The 23161-nt window shown below is 41.8% G+C and overlaps 1 protein-coding gene across 4 annotated transcripts in view; it reads left to right on the top strand.

Annotated features, from left to right (window-relative positions):
* MSANTD3 (Myb/SANT DNA binding domain containing 3) overlaps positions 1-23161 on the top strand; it is a 43420-nt gene that overhangs the window by 15987 nt on the left and 4272 nt on the right. For 2 of the 4 annotated variants that reach the window (XM_069730547.1, XM_069730544.1), the window contains exon 4: positions 16521-16646. The exons of the other annotated variants lie outside the window; for them this stretch is intronic. In XM_069730547.1, coding sequence (XP_069586648.1) covers positions 16521-16646 — 126 coding nt within the window. The remainder of the gene's footprint in view (positions 1-16520; positions 16647-23161) is intronic. 4 annotated transcript variants of the gene reach the window in all.

Genomic DNA, 23161 nt, shown 5'->3' with positions numbered 1-23161 from the left:
AACGAGTATATTCGCTCATCACTACTGTTAACCTGTGCAGATTGTTACTAAATTTACAAGTTGTCAAGATAAGACCTAACAATGCTGTGCTAACGTAAGATTCATTTGATCATGTTGAATTGGGTATCTCTTGGTTTTAATTTTACTTTGTTGGGTTAAACTTTTATATAAGGCTCTGAGGACATATTAGATCAAATGGCTGCTTGTCAAAGGTTTTTTTTTGTGTCTTGGAGGACTCTGTAGATGGTGGTAGGGGGCTTCTCTTACACCCTTGCCAATTGCTCTTATAGTAGAGCAATTGTCACTGGGCAACTACAAGAGCTTCTCACTAATTTAGAATATCATCAAAAAGTTAATTTATTTCAGTTCTTAAACACAAAAATGTAAGCTTTTGTATTACATAGTCATTACAAACAGAGTGATCTATTTCAAGAGTTTACTTCTGTTAATGTTGATTATGGCTTACAGCCAACGAAAACCCAAAAGTCATTATTCTCAACTAGATGGTGGCCCGATTCTAACGCATTGGGTATTCTAGAATATGTATGTAGTTTATTTATGAAGTTTTCAGAATAATGCAATTTATACACAGGATTCGGCCAGCTGGGCGCGACCAATTAGCGAAGCGTGGTTCAAATTCCGCGCCAATTCGTGGCCGGACTGCGCCTGACGCTGATTGGTCACGCCTGGCCGGGCGTGACCAATCAGTGAAGCCAGGGCCGCCTCCAGGTTTTTGAGGGCCCCCCTCTTTAACATAAACCACGATTTATGATGCACAGATACAGCAGAGAAATATACCACAGCCCACATAGCATATAGCACAGCCCACGTAGCATATAGCACAGGCCACGTAGTATACAACAGCCCACGCAGTATATAGCACAGCCCACGCAGTATATAGCACAGCCCACGCAGTATATAGCACAGCCCACGCAGTATATAGCACAGCCCACGCAGTGTATAACAGCCCACGTAGTATATAGCATAGCTCATGCAGTATATGGCACACCCCACGTAGTATATAGCACAGCCCACGTAGTATATAACAGCACACGCAGTGTATAACAGCCCACGCAGTATATAGCACAGCCCATGCAGTGTATAACAGCCCACATAGTATATAGCACAGCCTACGCAGTGTATAACAGCCCACGTAGTATATAGCACAGCCCATGCAGTATATGGCACAGCCCATGCAGTATATGGCACAGCCCATGTAGTATATAGCACAGCCCATGCAGTATATAGCACAGCCCATGCAGTATATAGCACAGCCCACATAGTATATAGCACAGCCCACGCAGTGTATAACACAGCCCACGTAGTATATAGGACAGCCCACGCAATGTATAGCACAGCCCACATAGTATATAACAGCCTGCGAGACCGCTACATTATCATCTCACGAGACTGCAATGCATTGCCCAAAGTGTCGCAAGGAGCGGGAAAGGAAGGTGAGTATATAATGATTTTTTATACATTAGATCCTTTTACTATTGATGCTTATAGTAAAAAGTTGGTCACACAGGGTTAATAGCAACGTTAACGGACTGCGCTACACCGCGGCATAACGCTGTGTAACGCAGCCATTAACCCTGTGTGAGCGCTGACTGGAGGGGGCAAGGAGAGTAGGAAGGGGTGAATTCGCGGCTGGACTGTGCCCGTCGCTGATTGGTTGCGGCCACGACCGTTCTGCAACACGGGATTTCTGAGACAGACAGACGGAAGTGCCCCTTAGACGATTTTATTCTCAATAAGGCCGGGTTCACATTAGCGTTTCTGTATGCAGCGTGGTGCTGCGGACTTCTTTCCTTAAGCTCCACCTACTTTGTATGCATCCTGCGTACCTATCTTTAACATTGTGTACGCAGGGACATGCGTTGTATGCGGATGCGTCTGAGTGCGGCGTTTAGAAGTGCTCTCTGAACGCAACATGTTGCATTTTCTTGCGTTCAGCGGGCACCTCAAATCGACGTGCGGGGACGCATCCGCACACAATGCATGTCCCTGCGTACCCAGTGTTAAAGATAGGTACGCAGGATGCATGCGGAAGTAGTTGGAGCTTAAGGAAAGAAGTCCGCAGCACCACGCTGTGGACTGATACACTAATGTGAACCTAGCCTAAATTAGAATACTTTATAACACCAGCTTGAAAAATGACTTTAAAATCCAAAATAGTTGGAAGCACTTGTATATTATGCCGTACTATATAACAGTATTGTGATCCTTTTGTGTCAGTGAATTTAGGTATTTAAGCATTCTGGTCATTAGTAAAGTAGGGGGACTATATATGCCAACTTGCAATCTCTTGTGGTAAGGTTGAGTGCAAAGGTGAAGGTGTGGGAAAAACTGCCCCTCTATGCATGGCAAACTTAATTAGTATGGTTAATATGCTATGCATTTTATATGTGCAGCTGATTGCACCTGTATTGCTACCCAAATGTTGGTTTACAAGTATGAACAACTTACATTGGGGCTTAATACAGAAGAGGGATAATCCAAGAATTAAATTAGATAATCCAGTGGGCCAATGAACGAGGTGAGCTGGCTTTACCACATACCTGGGCATATTCACTAGCCTCTTAATTCCTACATTTTAAGGAGTGAGTGTTTAGATGAGGCACAAAAATGGTAAAATAGGCTAGGCCGATATTTAAGTGGAGAAGACCTGTTAAATGTATTAGCAGCTCAGATTCAAGGCAAAGATCCACATTGGTGTTCATATATAAAGTAAGGTAGATCTGTAAGCAATTGCTAGGCATACCAGGATGCTCAAAATATATGCCTATTTGTCATAATCCCCGTTTATGGGAGTTCCACCAATTGGAAGTATTCAGGGATTGATTTAGACAGCCTTTGGAGTATCTGCACCAACTTTATTTGAATGGCTACCTTTGACCCTTTGAACTACTAAGGGGAGATTTTGGGCTCCAGGAGTCTGATTTCTACAAATTCCTGCAATTGAGATACTGTGGAAGTGTGAGAGGAGGACAAGTATTTCCATGAATGAAGTGTTGAACATATTGATCACACAAGGGATACCAAAGTCCAAGTCTCCATGATCTACAAGATATTTGACGGAGATTGTAGGGTGAGGAGGAATGTTATAGTATAGTATTAAATTGGTTGTATATGCTACATCTTTTACCATTCTTCTAGCAATTGATATATGTATACTTATTTACTGTAGTATACAGTTAGGTCCAGAAATATTTGGACAGTGACAAGTTTTGGCATTTTGACTGTTTACCAAAACATATTCAAGACATTATATACAGTTATATAATATAAGCTTCAAGTGCAGACTCTTTGCTTTAATTTGACGGTATTCAAATAAAAGCACGCTAGTGAGCTTGGGAGCTCAAAAAGGCATGGAAGTCCACAGAAGAAAACTGTGGTGGATAATTGCAGAATCCCTTCCATGGTGAAGAAAACCCCCTTCACAACATGTACCCAAGTGAATAACACTCTCCAGGAGGTAGGCATTTCATTATTTGTCTATCATAAAGAGAGGACTTTGTGAGCGCAAATACAGACTGTTCATCCAAAAGGTGCAACCCATTAATCATCCTAAAAAATGGGCCAGATTAGACTTTGCCCAAAAAAAACATCTAAAGAAGCCAGCCCATTCTGGAAAAGTATTCCTTGGACACCTGAATCTAAGCTCAACTTATACCCGAATGATGGTGAGAAAGTATGGAGAATGTTTGGAATGGCTTGTGATGCAAAGCACACCACATTCTCTGCAAAACATGGTGGAGGCAATGTGATGATATGAGCATGCTTGGCTTCCTACGACACTGGGTCACTAGTGTTTATTGACTCTGGGACTGAAGACGGAAACTGCCAGAAGAATTTTGAAGTGTACAAGGCTATTCTTTCTGCTAAGATTCAACCAAATGCAGCAAGATAGATTGGATGGTGCTTCACAATAGAGATGGATAATGACCCAAAAAATACCGCAAAAGCAATTCAGAAGTTCAAGGCAAAGAAGTGTAATATTCTGGAAAGTGAATCTTACAGATGTCCACTCCATCAAGCATGAATTTCACTAGATTAAGACAAAACGTAAGGTAAAGAGACCCACAAACAAGCAACAACTGAAGTCAGCTGGAGTACAGGCCTGTTAACTAGTGATGAGCAAGTATACTCGTTGCTCGAGATTTCCAGAGCACGCTCGGGTGTCCTCCAAGTATTTTTTAGTTCTCGGAGATTTAGTTTTCTTTGCCGCAGTTGAATGATTTACATCTGTTAGCCAGCATAAGTACATGTGGGGATTCCCTAGCAACCAGGCTACCCCCACATGTACTTATGCTGGCTAGTATCTGGAAATCATTTAGCTGCCGCGAAGAAAACTAAATCTCCGAGAACTAAAAAAATACTCGGAGGACACCCGAGCGTGCTCGGGAAATCTCAAGCAACGAGTACACTCACTCATCACTACTGTTAACCCCTTTATGACCAATGACAGATCTGTCAGTCATTGGACTCATCCCCCTGTAAGATCAGATCAGCTGCCATGTGCCTGAAAAGGTGCAGGCTCATTGCTGGAGCCCGCACCTTTTCAGGCACATGGCAGCTGATCTGATCATCTGACGTGCCACTAACAGCCGCATTTAACATGCATTTCCGGTAATTGCGCCGGAAATCTGCCCATCGGTGACCCCCTGATCGAGGGTCACCGATGGGTTGGCATGACAACCAGAGGTCTCTTGGCGACCTCTATGGTTGTCACTGCCGGATTGCTATGAGCGCGCCCGGTGGACGGTGCTCATAGCAAGTGAGGTATTCTGCTACATGCGGCGATCTTATCGCCTGCATGTAGCAGAGGCGATTGGGTTATGGCAGCTTCTAGTCTCCCATAGAGACTATTGAAGCATGCCAAAAGTGAAAAAAAAAGTTTTTAAAAATATTTTAAAAATTAAATTAAAGTTCAAATCACCCCCTTTGTATTTTATATTTATTTTTATTTATTTATTTATTTATTTTTTTAAGTGTGACAGTATGACTGTAGATAAAATTAAAATGGTATTCATGAAAACCTTCTCTTATTTAAACACCACAAGACCTCATATGGCTGTTTGTGAAAAAAATAACAGCCATCGGTATGACAGTGCAAAAACATTTAAAAGAAAAAATAAGGTAATACTTTTAATCCTATTGACCTCAATAACAAAGTTGTCTTACCAATTTTGTCACATGGTGTAAAAAAATAAACAATTGTTGAATTGTTTTTTTTTTGTTCACTGCCATTCAAAAAAAATCTAAAAAAAAAGTGTGATTTATTCCAAAATTGTACTAATAAAAGTAAAATCTTCCTGCAAATAAAAAGCCTTTACACAGATCTTTAATGGGGGTGAGGTTATAGGTCTTAAAATACAAGCATGCAAAAAACATACATTTTTGGGAAAGTGTTCATATTGCAATTTCAATATTGAATTGTGTAGGGGTTTTTTTAATGCTAAGGAAGAAAAACGCTATAGGGTTTAATCCGGTTAACATTCAATTTAAACGTTATCTGATTATGTTGTGATCGCATAACATTAGAAAGACATGTAATCTCAGCTGCGGCAGATCCAGAGACAAAATTGAATTATAGTTTTTGTCCTGAAGAAGAATTATGGTACTTTGAAAAGCGCAGACATACTAAAAACCGCATAATATCTTAGTGTGGACCTGAATTAGCCTTTTATTTACCAGCAGCGCAGATTTTCCATTTTTTTCATAAACTTTTTCATCACTATTATTTGCATTTTTTTTCACAAAGGAAAAGTCATGCATTATGGAAATCATAGAATCAAGACAGTTAATGATATGCAAATGATAAGCAAAAAAACAACACGATTTTATTCAGAATTGCGCTTTATCAAAAATGCAGTTATACAGGCAAATACACTCATGCTATTAATGAAGTTGTTGCGTATTAATGTTTGTCTCTGGAATGTTCTGCCACACTGAATGCACTTGGGCACACAATCAAGATCTGCTGCTGGCAGCTCCCTTTGCAATTGCCGACCAATATTGTCCCAAATATGATCAATGGGAGAAAAAGTCTAGATGATGCAGGCCATGGTAGCAACACACAGCACGGCCTTTGTCCTACTCCCAGAATTATGGTGTGAGGTGCTGTAATGTACGGTAGTTGGACCTCTCTAGTCTTCATTCCAGGTAGACTAACAGCTTGGTGGTACATTAATTTGGTAAGCTCAGCACGGTGGTGGCGCAGTGGATAGCACAGCAGCCTTGCAGCGCTGGAGTGTGGGTTTCCTCCGGGTACTCCGGTTTCCTCCCACATTCCAAAGACATACTGATAGGGATTCTAGATTGTGAGCCCCAAGGGGGACAGCGCGATGATAATGTGTGCAACCTGTAAAGCGCTGCGGAATATGTTAGCGCTATATAAAAATAAAGATTATTATTATTATTCTTTCCCCCCCCCCCCCCCCCAGTGTGTCCCAGGTGCAATTTTTCAGCACTATAATTCTAGAAGAGATTGCTCATACTACTTTGAGCAGCCTATGTGGCCTAAACTTGTTACTATGGCCTGCAGTGTCTGTATACTTATCTCCCATCAAACATATCAGGGACATAATTGGTTGGCAATTGCATAAGAGAGCTATCAGAAGAGGATCTTGATGATTTGTGCTCCCAACTGCATTCAGCATGACAGAACATTTCTCAGACAACCTAAAAAAAAGTTTCATAGCATGACAGCATGCTAGTGTGTGTATTTCTGCATATCATATTCAATACTGAACGAATTGAGATGTCTTGATAATGTTTATTTTTTTAATTTGCTTATTAACATGTCTATCAATGCTGTGATTTCTATAATTCCACAACTTTTTTTTTTAAATAAATTTAACTTTGAGTTTTGAAAAGGAAATACAAATGCAAGTCATAACAGAAGGCACTAACAAGTAATGAATCAAACCCAACAAGAGAAAAATATATTCCACAATAAAATTGCTAATTGTACATTGGTTCAACTTTTTCAGAATATAACAGCGAGGTGATGGCTCATAACCATTAAATCATTACATGCCCATATAAATTAATAAAGAGGAATGGTAGAAAAGAAAAAAGTGAAAACTCAAACACAGATACACACAAAGACAAGGGTAAAGAGGGAAGTGGGTGTAAAGGGGGAAGTGGGTGTAAAGGAAAGAGGGTGAGGAGAGGGGAACATCAGAGAATATCCTGAAGTGTAAGCTTACTTGTCCCCTAAAAGGTCAAGGTAATCCGCTGAAGACCTAAATTCCAGCCAGTAAAGGCTCAGGAGTAATAGGATTAAGGTACAGTCACACTAGACGATATCGCTAGCGATCCGTGACGTTGCAGCGTCCTCGCTAGCGATATCGTCCAGTGTGACAGGCAGCAGCGATCTGGATCCTGCTGTGATGTCGTTGGTCGGGGCAGAAAGTCCAGAACTTTGTTTCGTTGCTGGCTCTCCCGCTGACATCGCTGAATCGGCGTGTGTGACGCCGATTCAGCGATGTCTTCGCTGGTAACCAGAGTAAACATCGGGTTACTAAGCGCAGGGCCGCGCTTAGTAGTAACCCGATGTTTACCCTGGTTACCATTGTTAAAGTAAAAAAAACAACCACTACATACTTACCTACCGCTGTCTGTCCCCGGCGCTGTGCTTCTCTGCTCTGGCTGTGAGCGCCGGGCAGCCGGAAAGCACAGCGGTGACGTCACCGCTCTGCTTTCCGGCCGCTGTGCTCACAGCCAGAGCAGAGAAGCACAGAGAAGCCTGGCTTGAGAAAGGCTCAGTGCGAGCCGAAACGTCGCGAGATGTGGGTCTGAAATAAACTTCACAGCCTTTTTTCACCTTCATTTGTTGTTGGAGTGCTGCCTTCTTTTTCTGCTTGGTGTGTGTGTATATATATATATATATATATATATATATATATATATATATATATATATATATATATATAGGCTATTGCTGCACTTGTAAGTGTAATAATTAATAATTTAGGGGATACTTTTTTCTGCTGCTTATTATTGTAACAAATGTAATTTTCATTTTCACACGGCCCAATGGTAAAGAAATTGATGATACACCTTTGAATTAAAAATGCTAATTATACCCTTGGATAAATTCCTTGAGGAATAAAGTTTCTTCACTGTGGTCACTTTTCAGGGTTTTCTGTTCTAGCACTTTGGGGCTCTGCAAGTGGTGTCCCCAAGCTAATTCCAGACATTTTTTTTCACTCCAAAAGCTAAATGGCTTTTTTTTCCCTTCTGAACCCTGAACGACAATTTTCTTCTACTACCCCTTATGAAAATGAATAAACGGGGCTAAAGCAACATTTTGCACATCACAGCATTATAAAATGCTGTGATGCACCTGTGGGTCCAGATGGTTACTGCATACTTTCTGTAGGGAGGCAGGGTGACCTGTGTGTACTTGCGTGCATGTGGTGGAGACATCAACTCTGCGAATGCGAATGCGACGTGGCATTCGCGATCTATTCCAGTCAGATAGTGCTCCCTTCTGTGTCTGTTTCCAGATGATTCTGACCACATTTGGGAGAGATTCCATAACAAATTTTTAGGTACATTTTCTCCCATTACCTCTTTGTGAAAATGAAATATTTAAAGATAAAGCAGCATTTAATTGAAAAGATATAAATGTTTTTTTTTTTTTTTTACTATACTTTACATTTATGGTTTTGAATACTTTAACGGGCACAGTTTATCTTTGAGGGGGAAGATTGGTGTTCTGACATGCATGTCTCGGAGCCCATTTTGGTGGAGTCGGAGTCATGGAAATTGAGGAGTCTGAGTCGGCAGTTTGGCTTACTGACTCCACAGCCCTGGCTGCCACAATATACATCTTGTAGAGTGGTGTGTAAAAGTTGGTGAACTCTTTAAATTTATGCATGAATATTGAAAATTCTGACCCAAAACTATTAGATTTGTCACACAAGTCTTAAAAGTAGATGAAGAAAAACAAATTGGTAAACAATACTGGATTGTCATTTTTACATGAAGACAATACTATATTGCATTTTCTTGTCCAATTGGCAAAATAATGAACTTTTTAGGGCTTATGAAGACCCATCCGTGAATCTTGGTCCGATCAGTCTGACCAGAGCATGCCAGCTTCATGAATTTCATGTTGGGATGCTTTTGGTCAGTCCTTGTATTGCGGTCTGATCAAACAGAGATCCACACACATCTGAATAAGCCATGATGATAAGCAGATAATTTGACAAATAATTTAGTCTGGTATTTTCAGTGTGATGACAGTCAGGTGTGAGAGCTACCTGTTCTCTTTGAAGAGCAGGGCTCTATCAAAGTCTAATCTTCCCACCACAGGTAAGAACAAAAAGTTTATTCTTATCAGGATGGAAAATGTTTCAAAACCACCTCTAACTATGGATTGGTGGAGTCCAAACTCTTCAGATTGTATACAAATGGAGGAAATTCAAGACCATTATTACTCTGCACAGGAGTAGTCAACATTATTCCAAGAGCAAGAAGTAGAACAGTTTGCGGGATCAGAATGAAGCCCAACATACCTTCTTAAGCAACAAATGCCCTGTATAACATTAAAAAATGTTCATGAATCCACCATCATGAAGACACTGAACTATAGTGGTATGCATGGCAAAATTACAAGAATAAAGTCACTGCTTTCCAAAAAAGAACATTGCTGCCTGTCACCGGAACAAGATAAACCTTTTACTTTTCTATCAATGTAAAAAATAAAAACAGAATGACGCTATAAAAATGATACCAAATTAAACTAAACAGATGCAAAATGTTAGTCATATTACACAAAATAGTTTATCTGTTATAATTCCATAAAAATTCCAAACTTAAATTGCAAATTTTTGCCCTTTAAAAAAAATAAATAAATAAAGCCTTGTGAGAACAGTTGACCCTGGAAGCGGAGGTTTCAGTTTAGTTGAAAAATCCTCACGAACGTACCAGTAGAAGGAAGAGGACTCTATTCCCCTCTTTTCTTGATAAAGAAGCCAGATGGCACCTTCAGAATAGTCAATTTGAGAGGTCCAAACAAATTCCTGATATATCGACTTTTCAAAATGAAGTTAATAAAATCGGCTATAAAACTTCTGTTTCCAAAGTGCTACATGAGTGTATTGGACCTGGAAGATGCATATTACCATGTTCTTATTCATGCAGAAGATCAACAATTCCAGAGTGGCCCCATACATAAACAAAACAATCAGGCATTTTCAGTTCAGGGCTTTGCCCTTCAGTCTGCCCATGGCTCAGAGCATTGACAAAAATCATACTGGAAATGACAGGGCATCTTCAGGAACAGCATACTCACAATTACATGCTTAGATGATTTCCTGGTGGTAGGCAAATCAGTAGAACACTGCAGCATTCAACTCACAAAGGTCAGAGCCATCTTAGAGGAATCAGGTTGGCTGCTGAACCTAAGGAAATCAAAGATGACTATCAAAAGTTGAGTCCTTTTTAGGTTTCATCTTGGTCCCAATTCACTGAATTGGTCTCCTGCCGTAAGAGAGAGTGTGCTCAAAGTAATTACATTAGTATAAATGGCAGTGAACAATCCTACCATGACACTCAAAGGCAGTGTCATTATTGGGGACCCTGACTTCTTGTATCCCATCAGTCTTGTGGGCCCATTTGCATACCAGGCAATTACAGCAGGAGATACTGATAGGTCAGAAACGGCTCAAGGTGTTTGGAGTAAAAATAAGTCTTTCTTCTGTTACAACCAATACTCTCAGTATGGTGGCAGAGTAGAAAATATGTTGGTAAGGGGTCCCATGGATATATCAGATCAAGTAAGTCATAACTACAAATGCAAGCATAAGTGGTTGGGAAGCGCATCTGACAGACTGTGTAGTCCAGGGTATTTGGTCAGAATGTGAGAAAAGGAGTTTGTCAAACATGAAAGAACGCTGGCAGTAAAATGTGCGATAGAAAAATGTATTGCATTTCTCCAAGGCAGTCATGTTCATATCCTGTCAGACAATCGAGCAATAGTAGCTTACATCAACCATCAGGAGGGAAGATCTCTCTGATTGTAGCAACAGAAGAAATTTTTCCAAACAGCATAGCACCATCTTCTGTCATTAACAGCGTTGCACATAAAAGGAAAAGAAACGACAGGGCAGACTTCCTAAATCAGAATCAACTGAGACAAGGAGAATTGGCCCTGAATCAATTAGTATTAAAACAAACTGTACATGTGTGGGGCCTTCCAAGCATAGATCGGTTCGCAAGTAGGCAGAATAGGAAGGTGAAAAAATTCTGCTAACTAGATCCAAGGAAAAAAACTCATGTGATAGATGCTTTCCAGATTCAATGGAACTTCGACCTAACCTATGTTTTTTTTCCTTCAGTAATGATAATTCCAACAGTACTAAGGCAGACCAGGGAGGACCAGTCGAGGATAATCCGGATAGCTCCACTCTGGCCCAAAAGACCATGGTTTTCATGGTTGAGGCTAATGTCCATCTCCGATCCATGTATCTTAACAGAGATCCTGGATCTGCTCATTCAAGGTCCAGTCTGGCATCGGCAAAGAACGGGCCTTCATTTTGACGGCCTGGAATTTAAAAGATCACCCTTGATCCAGAAACGTTTTTTCCCAAGTTTAGTATCTACTTTGCTTAAAGGGAACCTGTCACCCCGTTTTTTCAGATTGAGCTATAAATACTGTTAAATAGGGCCTGCGCTGTGCGTTACTATAGTGTATGTAGTGTACCCTGATTCCCCATGTATGCTGAGAAATACATTACCAAAGTCGCCGTTTTCGCCTGTCAATCAGGCTGGTCTGGTCAGGTGGGCGTGTTCACAGCGCTCTTTTCTTCTCCAGCTTTCCGTTGGTGGCGTAGTGGTGTGCGCATGTCCAAGGTCCGAATTCCCTGCGCCCACGTGAAGACACAGCGCGCGATCTGCGCTGTAATCCCTTGCATCGGTGGGGGCGGCCATCTTCCTGGGGCCGCGCGTGCGCAGATGGAGTGCTCTGCTGCACGGGGCTTCAGGAAAATGGCCGCGAGATGCCGCGCGTGCGCATTAGAGATCGCGGCGGCCATTTTCCCAAAGCCGAGTTTGCATCTCGGCTTTGGAAAAATGGCCGCCGCGATCTCTAATGCGCACGCGCGGCATCCCGCGGCCATTTTCCTGAAGCCCCGTGCAGCAGAGCACTCCATCTGCGCACGCGCGGCCCCAAGAAGATGGCCGCCCCCACCGATGCAAGGGATAACAGCGCAGATCGCACGCTGTGTCTTCACGTGGGCGCAGGGAATTCGGACCTTGGACATGCGCACACCACTACGCCACCAACGGAAAGCTGGAGAAGAAAAGAGCGCTGTGAACACGCCCACCTGACCAGACCAGCCTGATTGACAGGCGAAAACGGCGACTTTGGTAATGTATTTCTCAGCATACATGGGGAATCAGGGTACACTACATACACTATAGTAACGCACAGCGCAGGCCCTATTTAACAGTACTTATAGCTCAATCTGAAAAAACGGGGTGACAGGTTCCCTTTAAGAGCAGAAAACAAGTGATAACAAAATTGGCCTTGTTAGACTAATCAGATTCCTTGGGTCACTTGACTTCTGTTTCCATTAACATGCTAAGTGTTACCTGTTCGTTGTATCCTGTTCAGATTCTTCCTTATGTCAGGTGTTTCCAGCGAGTTTGCGGACATTGTCCTTGTCAGAGCTCTGAATCGAAAAAGTAATTGTTTTGATAGAACAATTTCTAGAACTTTGTTTTCCTTAAGCACTATCCATTGAAACAAGATATTCATGGGATTTTTCTACAGGTGCAAGATTTTACAAGGTGATCCCTCCCTATCAGAGAATTTCTTTTTACTGTGTCTCAGGTGCTGTAATGGGTGGTGGGAAAAATAATTACCAGTAATTTGATTTTCCTGACAGCATTCCTAATTATTCCCTCCCTTTGACTTGTGGTGGTTGAGGTGTTTGGTCCCTTTCTCCTCATGGTGAAGATTGAGCTTGATAGAATATATAAATCATAACAAGGGATGATAAATTTAGGTGACTCCTGCGTTACTACTTGGAAACCATATTGAAGGAGAAAGTGGGAGTTGCCCTTTTTAATTTTGCCTCCTGTCCAATGATAGCACCTGAGAGAGGGATCTGCCCTATCATGTGTTTCAGGAAAATCAATTACCAGTAAGTATTTATTATTTTGAAAGACCAGTTAGTGACTACACAAGTTTAACATTTGTGCATTATATCCCATTATAGGTATGTGCACACAGTTTTATAGTGGAAATTCCTACTTTAAACTCCCTTTCTTTGGGGAGTTATATTTGTTACCTGATGAGTTTTTCAAGCATTTGAGACTTTTTTTTTTTTTTCAAATCTTTTGATTGGACAGTGCTGGAAAACACTTGAAGTGGAAGAAAAATGCTTAAAAGACTGAACTAGCAAGCCTTTTTGCAATAGAACTGAATATGAAGGTTTTTTAAGCCCTCCTCCCGTTAGGTTCACATGCAGCGTTTTGGTTTTTTTCCCCTTGCAGCCCAAACTTGTCCTGTTAGCAGCAAAGACGCTGTACAAAATGCCCATTTTTTGGGTTGCAGATTAAATGTGCTTTGTCTACCATACAGTTTTCATAAATGTAGTTTTCACCAAAAATGCTGCAAAAAAGTATGTGGCATTCCTTCACTTTCTCATTGCTTTCTATGGGTGAAAAAAAAGCTGCAAAAACACAAAGAATTGACATCCGGAAGATTATAAAGACATTGAAGTTTTCAAATTCAGTCAGAAAAAAAGTGTAGGAGATTACTGAAATCGTATAGCTGCTACTAGTACTGTAAAAAACACCTTTTGAATAATAAATTGCAAAAATCATGCAAAAAAAAACAACTTGGTTTAAAGGCAGCTTCCAAAAGACTCTTCAAAAACTAAGTCTGTACATACCCATATGGTTTTACACAAGCCTGTAGTAGGAGTACCAGTAGTTACGTTAAATAAAGGCAACAATCTATAGGCAGGATACTGGGGACCCTTTGTGTATTAAAAAAAAAAAATCTTAGTCTCTCAATCTTCCCAAGATACTGGATTGCTTTTTTTCTCTCTTTGGGATAGAAGGCAAACAAGAAAAAGTATTAAGCTATAAAAAGCGTCAGTTCTTTGACCTAGTTGAGACTGAAGTGCCTCTTGCAGGTATGATGCAGCTTAACATCCAACCATAGAAAACCTTAATCTTTTAAAAATCTTGCAGTTTTCAGCTGAGTGCAATGGAGTGCTTTATTTTCAGTATGAAGCCTCTTTAGTAATGAAGGTATATTGTTCTTGGATTGCTGCTTTCTGTAATGCACTATGCATGGAGTACCGTACCTTTACAAGGTCCAAATTCTAGCCTTGCGGACACTCCATGTGCCACCAATACTCTACACTGGCCTTATTGATTTGAAAGCCTTTTTGTGGTATTTTTGACAAAAAGTACATTTTGGTCTTGAATGCTGGGATATCACGTGGTGAATTTGGAGTATGTGTACATCCTGCATTTTCATACAGACAAAGTGAGAGTGAGATGATGAGCATGTATTAAATTGCTTTTTCAGTACATTTGTATGCAGTCATAAGTTTTAAGAGTGAGACAAATTTTTCTTTTCACAAAGTTTGCCGCTTCAGTGTTTTTTAAATCTTTCTCAGATAATTCTATGGTTACTAAAGTACAATTAGAAACATTTAATAAGTATGAAAAGTTCATGAAAAGACTCAATGGCTGATTCATTTAACTTTTTTTTTTTTTTTTAAATCAGTTTGAAAAATTTGGCTCCAAAATAGGCAATACCATATGACAAAAAAAAACAAATTGACGCACGATTCATGAATTTGGTGCAAAGTAAAAAAAAAAGAAAGAAAAAAAAAGTTGTTTTTGTGCCGAAAGTCACACATCTTGTTAAATGCACAAAAGTTGTGCCAAAATACTCACACTCAAAAATACACCAGAGGAACTGGAGTGGAGTTGCATCAAACTCCTCAATTGCGACTCCTTAAAAAGTCGCAAAATCATCTGAACTAGCTAAATTCCCCACAAAGCAGAAAACCAAATTAAGCAGGCAAACACATATAAAAAATACGACTTAAAAAAAAAATTCATTGCAAACGAGAAAAAAAACCCACGATGCTAGACAAAAAAACAAACAAACACAAAGGCAATGATGAATCTGGGCCCATATCCATGGTGCTGAGCCTTATTCTTCAAGACTTCTTAAATTTTCCCTGAGACATTGGATATTCGATTCTGGGCCAAGTCCTAACTGAAGGCAACCTAGTCTTTCCTAATTAGTGCTTGGAGTTTATCACAATTTCCGTATTGTTTGTCCACCCACTTTGAGGATTGTTCACTAGTTCTCAATGGGATGGAGATCTGGGGAGATGCCTAACCATGGACCCAACATTTCAATGTTTTGTTCACCGAGCCATTTAGTTATCACTTTTTCCTTGTGACATGGTGCTAAATCTTGCTGAAAAATAGCATTGATCACCACTAAATTGCTTCTGGATCGTTCTTTATTCATGGCAGTATTTTTTTTTCTTAAATTTTAAAACTTAAAGTTTTCAAAACACAAATACAAGTGTCATTACCATCACAATTTCAGTCATGTCAAGAGTGACTCCATTAAAAATATCACAATGCATATATCATTAAACAGTAGGCATAACAAAAATTCATACTTACACTACACTAAAAATAACATTGAAGTGTAAAGAAGAAATCAGATTATAAGAGAAAAAGAGAGAGTAGTGAAAAGAGAAGCAGAAACCAGAGGGAGCTGGGGAAGTACCGTCAAAGGGGACTGAACTATATCCAGAGGCACCGCAGTATTGGCAAAGTGTTTAATCAGCCTATTTCCTTGGATGAAAATTATTCCCACACATTAATGGGCTCAAGATACTTTACTATTGGCATGACAGGACTCATCGTAGGGCTCACCTTTTCATCACGAGGCAATTATTTTTCCAGATGTTCTGAACTGTCTGCAGGGGCCTTCCTCAGCAAAAATAACTTTACCCAATCCTGTGTCCCATCCCTGCAAGCAACCATGAAGACAATGATTTTAAGCAACCAATTTGCACTGTCATGCCGACTGATTTATATGCTCGCCTCTTTCTTGTTAACATTTTCTCCTGAATGAACAAGAAAATCACTGAAGTGATGTAAGCAGGTCTTTTTGTGAGCTGAAACTCAGGGGAAATGGTGTTTTTGTGTGTAAGAGTTTTCATGGCAAGGAAATACGTTTACTTTTTGTTTGTAATTCATCCGATTTTCTCTACATAATCTAGAGATGATGATGCAAATTGTCAGTATAAACTGCAGCAGCAAACTGTGAAAACCAAAATTTGTCAGCTTCAAAACTTTTGACAAATACTGTACAATATATCCCAAGTCTATTCTGTACCATTGTAATTGTATTCTGAATATAACAACCAAATGCACTAATACAATGATTAACATATTAGGATAGCCCATAATTTTAGTTATCTTTCCATGTATTTACTGTTCTGTAGCTTTCCACAAAGGAGACCTAGAAATACTCATTGATGAACAGGGAAAGATCCAGACAGAACCAATAAGAAATGTGTCTGTGACTGACTCAGTGTGTGCAGAAGGAACTTCCCCCAACAACATAAAGGGTAATATTTTCACAAATGCATGTATGGATGTGACGGGAGTTATTGGTCTCCTTTTCTTTATTAAACATATTACGGAACAGAATAACAAAATAAAAACAAGTCTATAACAGATGGATGTGTCATCTGAATTCAGTATATACGTCTCGACATTGAAATTGCAAAACCAAAAAAAGGAAAAGTTGTGGAATTATGGAAATCACAGGAATGACATATGTTAATGACATACAATTTATGAAATTAAAAAATGGAAAATTTTCAAAACATTCAGATTTATTCAGGGTAGAGTATGAGTACCTTGCACATAAATACGGTGACCAGAAAAATGCCCACGGGAAAACTGCCCATAGGAAAATTCCCCACACGGAAAATTGCCAATTGCATCATCACAAAGTTTCAGATCTATGATATTTCAGGTGCAAGGTGTTCACATGATATGTGAAAAGTGCCCACAGACATGAATACCCACAGGAAAACAGTAGAGAGTTATAGGTGAGATGCTCTGCAGAACAGAATAGCATAGAGCTATAGGCTAAATGCTCTGCAGGACAGAGGGATAGTATGGAGGTATATTATTATTATTATTTATTATTATTTATTTATATAGCACCATTGATTCCATGGTGCTGTACATGAGAAGGGGTTACATACAAGTTACAAATATCACATACAGTAAACAAACTAACAATGACGGACTGATACAGAGGGGCGAGGAACCTGCCCTTGCGGGCTTACATTCTACAGGATTATGGGGAAGGAGACAGTAGGTTGAGGGTTGCAGGAGCTCCGGTGTTGGTGAGGCGGTAGCTCCGGTGTTGGTGAGGCGGTAGCTCCGGTGTTGGTGAGGCGGTAGCTTCGTTGGTGATGAGGCAGCAGCGGTGTCAGTGCAGGCTGTAGGATTTCCTGAAGAGATGAGTTTTCAGGTTCCGTCTGAAGGATCCGACTGTGGTTGATAGTCGGACGTGTTGGGGCAGAGAGTTCCAGAGGATGGGGGATATTCGGGAGAAGTCTTGGAGGCGATTGGATGAGGAGTGAATAAGTGTGGAGGAGAGAAGGAGGTCTGTGAGATGCTCTGTAGGGCAGGAGAATAATATAGAATTATAGGTGAGATGCTCTGTAGGGCAGGAGAACAATATAGAATTATAGGTGAGATACTCTGCAGGGCAGGAGAATAATATAGAATTATAGGTGAGATGCTCTGCAGATCAGGATAATAATATAGAATTATAGGTGAGATGCTCTGCAGGGCAGGAAAATAATATAGAATTATAGGTGAGATACTCTGCAGGGCAGGAGAACAATATATAATTATTACAGGGGGTACAAGTGCCTGCTTCTGCTGGATCTGCGTCTTCACTGAAGATGCAGATCCAGATGACATGCATCATGTTGCAGAGACCCGTGGGGTCCCAGCACTGCGATACATGCTGCCGGAGCATTGGCTGTGAGCTGATATCAGAGGTGCAGCCACAGGGAGCGGTGCATGAAATGGCGCACACTCCAATGTCAGCTGCCGGGCTGTGCGGTGGCTACAAAAGACACTGGGTGACGTGGGAGCAGAGGAAAGGTGAGTAGAATGTTATTTTTTTAAATTATGCATTAGGGTCAGAACGGGGACACATACACTAGCATACCTCCCAACGGTCCCGGATCCAGCGGGACTTTCCTGATTTTGACAGTCAACCCCGCGATCCTGGGCGGGACATTAATTTTCCCGCACTGGTTGGGAGGTATGTGATATCACCCGGTCAGCTGAGAGCTCCCTGAGTCCCTGCACAGGCTGCACAGGCTGCACCCGCAGAGCAGCACACCACGTAATGGCTGCTCTGTGCGAACAGGACCTGTGATGAGGTCACAGGATGGGAGGAGTCAGGGATCACATGATAGATCGGGAGGACCTCCGTGTACAGGACTCTACTGGTTGTCATGGCGCCAGAGGAGGGTAAGTGTATGTGTGAGGCCAGGAGGTGTTTACAGTGTGGATGTAGCTGAGCTGTGTGTGTACGAGTTGTATGGATCGGAGCAGCGTGTGAAAGGTGTATAGAGCGGAGTCGTGTGTGTAAGACGTGTACGGAGCGGAGCCGTGTGTGTAAAAGGTGTACAGAGCGCAGCCGTGGGTGTACGAGGTGTACGGAGCGGAGTCGTGTGTATAAGACGTGTACGGAGCGGAGCTGTGTGTGTAAAAGGTGTACGGAGCTGTGTGCATGAGGTGTACAGAGCGCAGCCGTGTGTGTACGAGGTGTACGGAGCGGAGCAGTGTGTGTAAGAGGTGTACGGAGCTGTGTGCATGAGGTGTACGGAGCACAGCCGTGTGTAAGAGGTGTACGGAGCGGAGCCGTGTGCATGAGGTGTACGGAGCACAGCCGTGTGTGTACGAGGTGTACGGAGCGGAGCAGCATGTGAAAGGTGTACGGAGCGGAGTCGTGTGTAAGAGGTGTACGGAGCACAGCCGCGTGTGTACGAGGTGTACGGAGCGGAGCAGCGTGTGAAAGGTGTATGGAGCGGAGCCATGTGTGTAAGAGGTGTGCGGATCAGAGCAGAGTGTGAAAGGTGTATGGAGCAGAGTCGTGTGTGTACGAGGTGTACGGAGCGGAGCCACGTGTGTACGAGGTGTACAGCGCAGAGCCACGTGTGTACGAGGTGTGCGCAGCAGAGCCATGCATGTACAAGGTATACGGAGCGGAGCAGCGTGTGCAATGTGTATAGAGCGGAGCCGTGTGTGTACGAGGTATATGGAGAGGAGCCGTATGTGTATGAGGTGTACGCAGCAGAGCCGTGTGTGTGCAAGGTATACAGAGCGGAGCAGCGTGTGCAATGTGTATGGAGCGGAGCAGTGTGTACGAGGTGTACGGAGTAGTGCCGTGTGTATGAGATGTATGGAGAGGAGTCGTGTGTGTATGAGGTGTACGGAGTGGTGCCATGTGTGTACGAGATGTATGGATAGGAGCCGTGTGTATGAGGTGTCATATCATAGATCTGAAAGTTTTGTGATGCTGTAATTGGCAATTTTCCGTGTGGGGAATTTTCCGTGTGGGGAATTTTCCGTGTGGGGAATGCAGATTATCATCATTTCTATTGATAGTCTGATTGCCATAATTCCACAAACTTTTTTTCCTCAGTGTTACACTCCTCAACATTGAAATTGCATTTGCCCAAGCTCAGTGACATCCTGTGTTTTGGTGTAGTTATGTTCCGATTCACACTATCCAGTATAATGGTGACATAGTAGTATTCTGTAACCACAAGTAAAAATCCAAGCTTCCTGTTGCCACAGGTGTTAATCATTGGTATAACAATAATTAACTTTCAAGGTACCATATCCTACCTGGTATAAATGAGCATGTAGTAAACAATCTCTAAAGATATGGAAGCAGCAATATGTATAAATCCAAATGCTTTTCCTCTATACCTGGTATCCCCCAACATCTATATGCCTCTCAATATACACAATAGCTACAGCTGTGTTCAAAAGTTTACATACCCCAGCAGAAATTTTGCTTTCTTGGCTTTTTTTCAGAGAATATGAATGATAACACCAAAACTTTTTCTCCTCTCATGGTTAGTGGTTGGGTGGAGCCATTTATTGTCCAACGATGTTTACTCTATTTAAATCATAATGACTATCCAAAAAATCCAAATGACTGATCAAAAGTTCACATTCCCTGGTGATTTTGGCATAACATGCACAGAAGTTGACGCAAATGGGTTGAATGGCTACTATAGGTAACATCTTCACCTGTGACCTGTTTGCTTGTAATCAGTGTGTGCATAAAAGCTGAGTGAGTTTCTGGGATCCAGACAGACTCTTGCATCTTTCATCCAGCCACTGACCTTTCTGGATTGAGTCATGGGGAAAGCAAAAGAATAGTCAACGGATCTACGGAAAAAGGTAGTAAGTTGAACTGTATAAAACAGGAAAGGGATACAAAAACATATCCAAGGAATTGATAATGCCAGTCAGCAGCATTCAAACTCTGATTAACAAATGGAAAATCAGGGGCTCTGTAAAAAAAAAAAAAAAAAAAAACCACGGTCAGGTAGACCAGCAAAAATGTCATCCTCAACTGCCAGGAAAATTGTTCGGGATGCAGAAGAAAAACCCACAAATAACATCAGCTGAAATACAGGACTCTCTGAAAACTAGCGGTGTGGCTGTTTCAAGATGCACAATAAGGAGGCACATGAAGAAAAACGAGCCGCATGGTCGAGTCACCAGAAGAAAGCCATTACTGCGCAAATGCCACAAAGTATCTCGCCTACAATACGCAAAACAGCACTGATGCAAGCCTCAAAACTTCTGGAACAAGGTAATTTGGAGTGATGAGACCAAAATATGTCCACAATCATAACTGTTACATTTGGAGAGAGGTCATCAAGGCCTGTAATGAAAGAAACACCATTCCTACTGTAAAGCAAGGAGGTGGATCGCTGATGTTTTGGGGATATGTGGGCTACAAATGCACAGGAAACTTGGTCAAAGTTGAAGGAAAGATGAATGCAGCACGTGATCAGCAAATACTGGGGGCAAATTTGCACTCATCAGCCCGGAAGCTGCGCATGGGAGGTACTTGGACGTTCCAACACGACAAAGATCCAAAGCACAAAGCCAGGTCGACCTGTCATTGGCTACAGCAGAACAAAGTGAAGGTTCTGGAGTGACTATCTAAGTCCCCTAACCTCAATATCATTGAGCCACTTTGGGGAGATCTCAGGCGCTCAGTTCATGCTGGATAGCCCAAGAATTTACAGGAACTGGAGACGTTTTGCCAAGAAGAGTGGGCAGCTTTATCATCTTAGAAAATAAAGAGCCTCATCCACAACTACCACAAAAGACTTCAAGCTGTCATTGATGTAAGAGGGGGCAATACACAGTATTAAGAAATGGGGCATGTGAACTTTTGATCAGGGTCATTTGGATGTTTTGGGATGTCATTATTAGGGTTGAGCGACTTTTACTTTTTTAGGGTTGAGTCGCGAAACCCGACTATCTCAAAAGTCGAGTCGAGTGAAATCGGCCGATTATGGCGAAAAGTCGGGGATCGACCGAAACACGAAACCCAATGCAAAGTCAATGGGAAATCTAACTTTTTTTTCTCTCTCGCTCTCCTCCGTCCCTGAACAGAAGAGCTGGTGTTACACATTGCAAATCGCTACAGCGCACAAGCGAAAAGATAGCGATAGGCGTCCACGCCCCTAAGACCTATGTCATCACTCTGCCCACGCTCCTTCATTGGCTGAAAAAGTGGCGCCAAACGCATCATACGAAACGCGACTTTGGCGTGAAGATCGCCGACCGCATGGCCGATCCCACACTAGGATCGGGTCGGGTTTCATGAAACCCGACTTTGCCAAAAGTTGGCGACTTTTGAATTTGTCCAATCCGTTTCGCTCAAGCCTAGTCATTATGATTTGAAAAGAAAACAGTTTTAGAATAAATGGTTTCACCCAACCACTAACTATGAGTGGAGAAAAAGTTTTGGCGTTATTCATATTTTCTGAAAAAAGGCCAAGAAAGCAAAAATTCTGCCGTGGTATGTAAACTTTTGAGCACATCTGTATGTATTCTATAGTTCAGCATCATGTATCATATAAAGAAAATGTACAAAACATGACGAAAATCTGAAGTATTTAAAATCAAACAGTTTATCAGAAAAAATAAAAATCATACATAAAATATATACTGTATATACTTGACTATAAGCCGAGGTACATCATTTTGCCACATAATACTGGGTAAGCTTATTGACTCGGGTATAAGTCAGTTATGTATTGTCTCTTAATCCCTGTCCTTGAATGCATGGCTTCCCCGTCATTGTATGTATGGCTTCCCCGTCCTTGTCATGGTGTGTATGGCTCCCCCTTCCCTGTCCTGGTATGAATAGCTCCTTATTCCCCATCCTTGTATGTATGGCTATTTATCCCCTATCCTTCTATGCATGATTCCTGTTAAAGGGAATCTGTCACCCCCAGGATGTTTTTAAGTAAAAGGGTGACAGGTTGCCTTTAATAAAAAAAACAAACAAAAAAAACCATCCTATTTACCTGCGCACACTCGCTGGCACTGCATCTCGTTCATTCCAGCGCCAGCAGCTCTTAAGGTAGAGCGATCATGTGGCCCCGCTCATTAAATTTAATGAGCATGCACTCCACGCCTATGGGAGTGGAGAGATGTGCATATTCATTACTTTAATGAGTGGGCCACATGATCACTCGGCTGGAGGAGCTGCTGGCGCCGGAGCGAAAGATGCAGTGCCAGCAAGGGTGCGCTGGAAGGTGGTAGGATGTGTGCTGGAAGCCAAGGGCTGCGGCTGGCACTGTGCGCTATAACAGCAGCGCCACAGGCTTTAGCCACAGCCGCTGGCTCCTGCATCTGTGACCCGCTACTCCGCCGCTCCCCCTCCCCCACCGTCCCTCTGGGACAACTGACTCGTGTATAAGCTGAGGGGGGGTGTTTTCAGCACAAAAAAATGTGCTGAAAATCTCGGCTTATACACGACTACATACGGTATATATATTTG

Source organism: Ranitomeya imitator, chromosome 6 (genome assembly GCF_032444005.1).
Source record: "Ranitomeya imitator isolate aRanImi1 chromosome 6, aRanImi1.pri, whole genome shotgun sequence".
Taxonomy (NCBI): Eukaryota; Metazoa; Chordata; class Amphibia; order Anura; family Dendrobatidae; genus Ranitomeya; species Ranitomeya imitator.
Note: the sequence above shows the minus strand (reverse complement) of the source record. Positions and strands in the feature narration are given on the sequence as shown.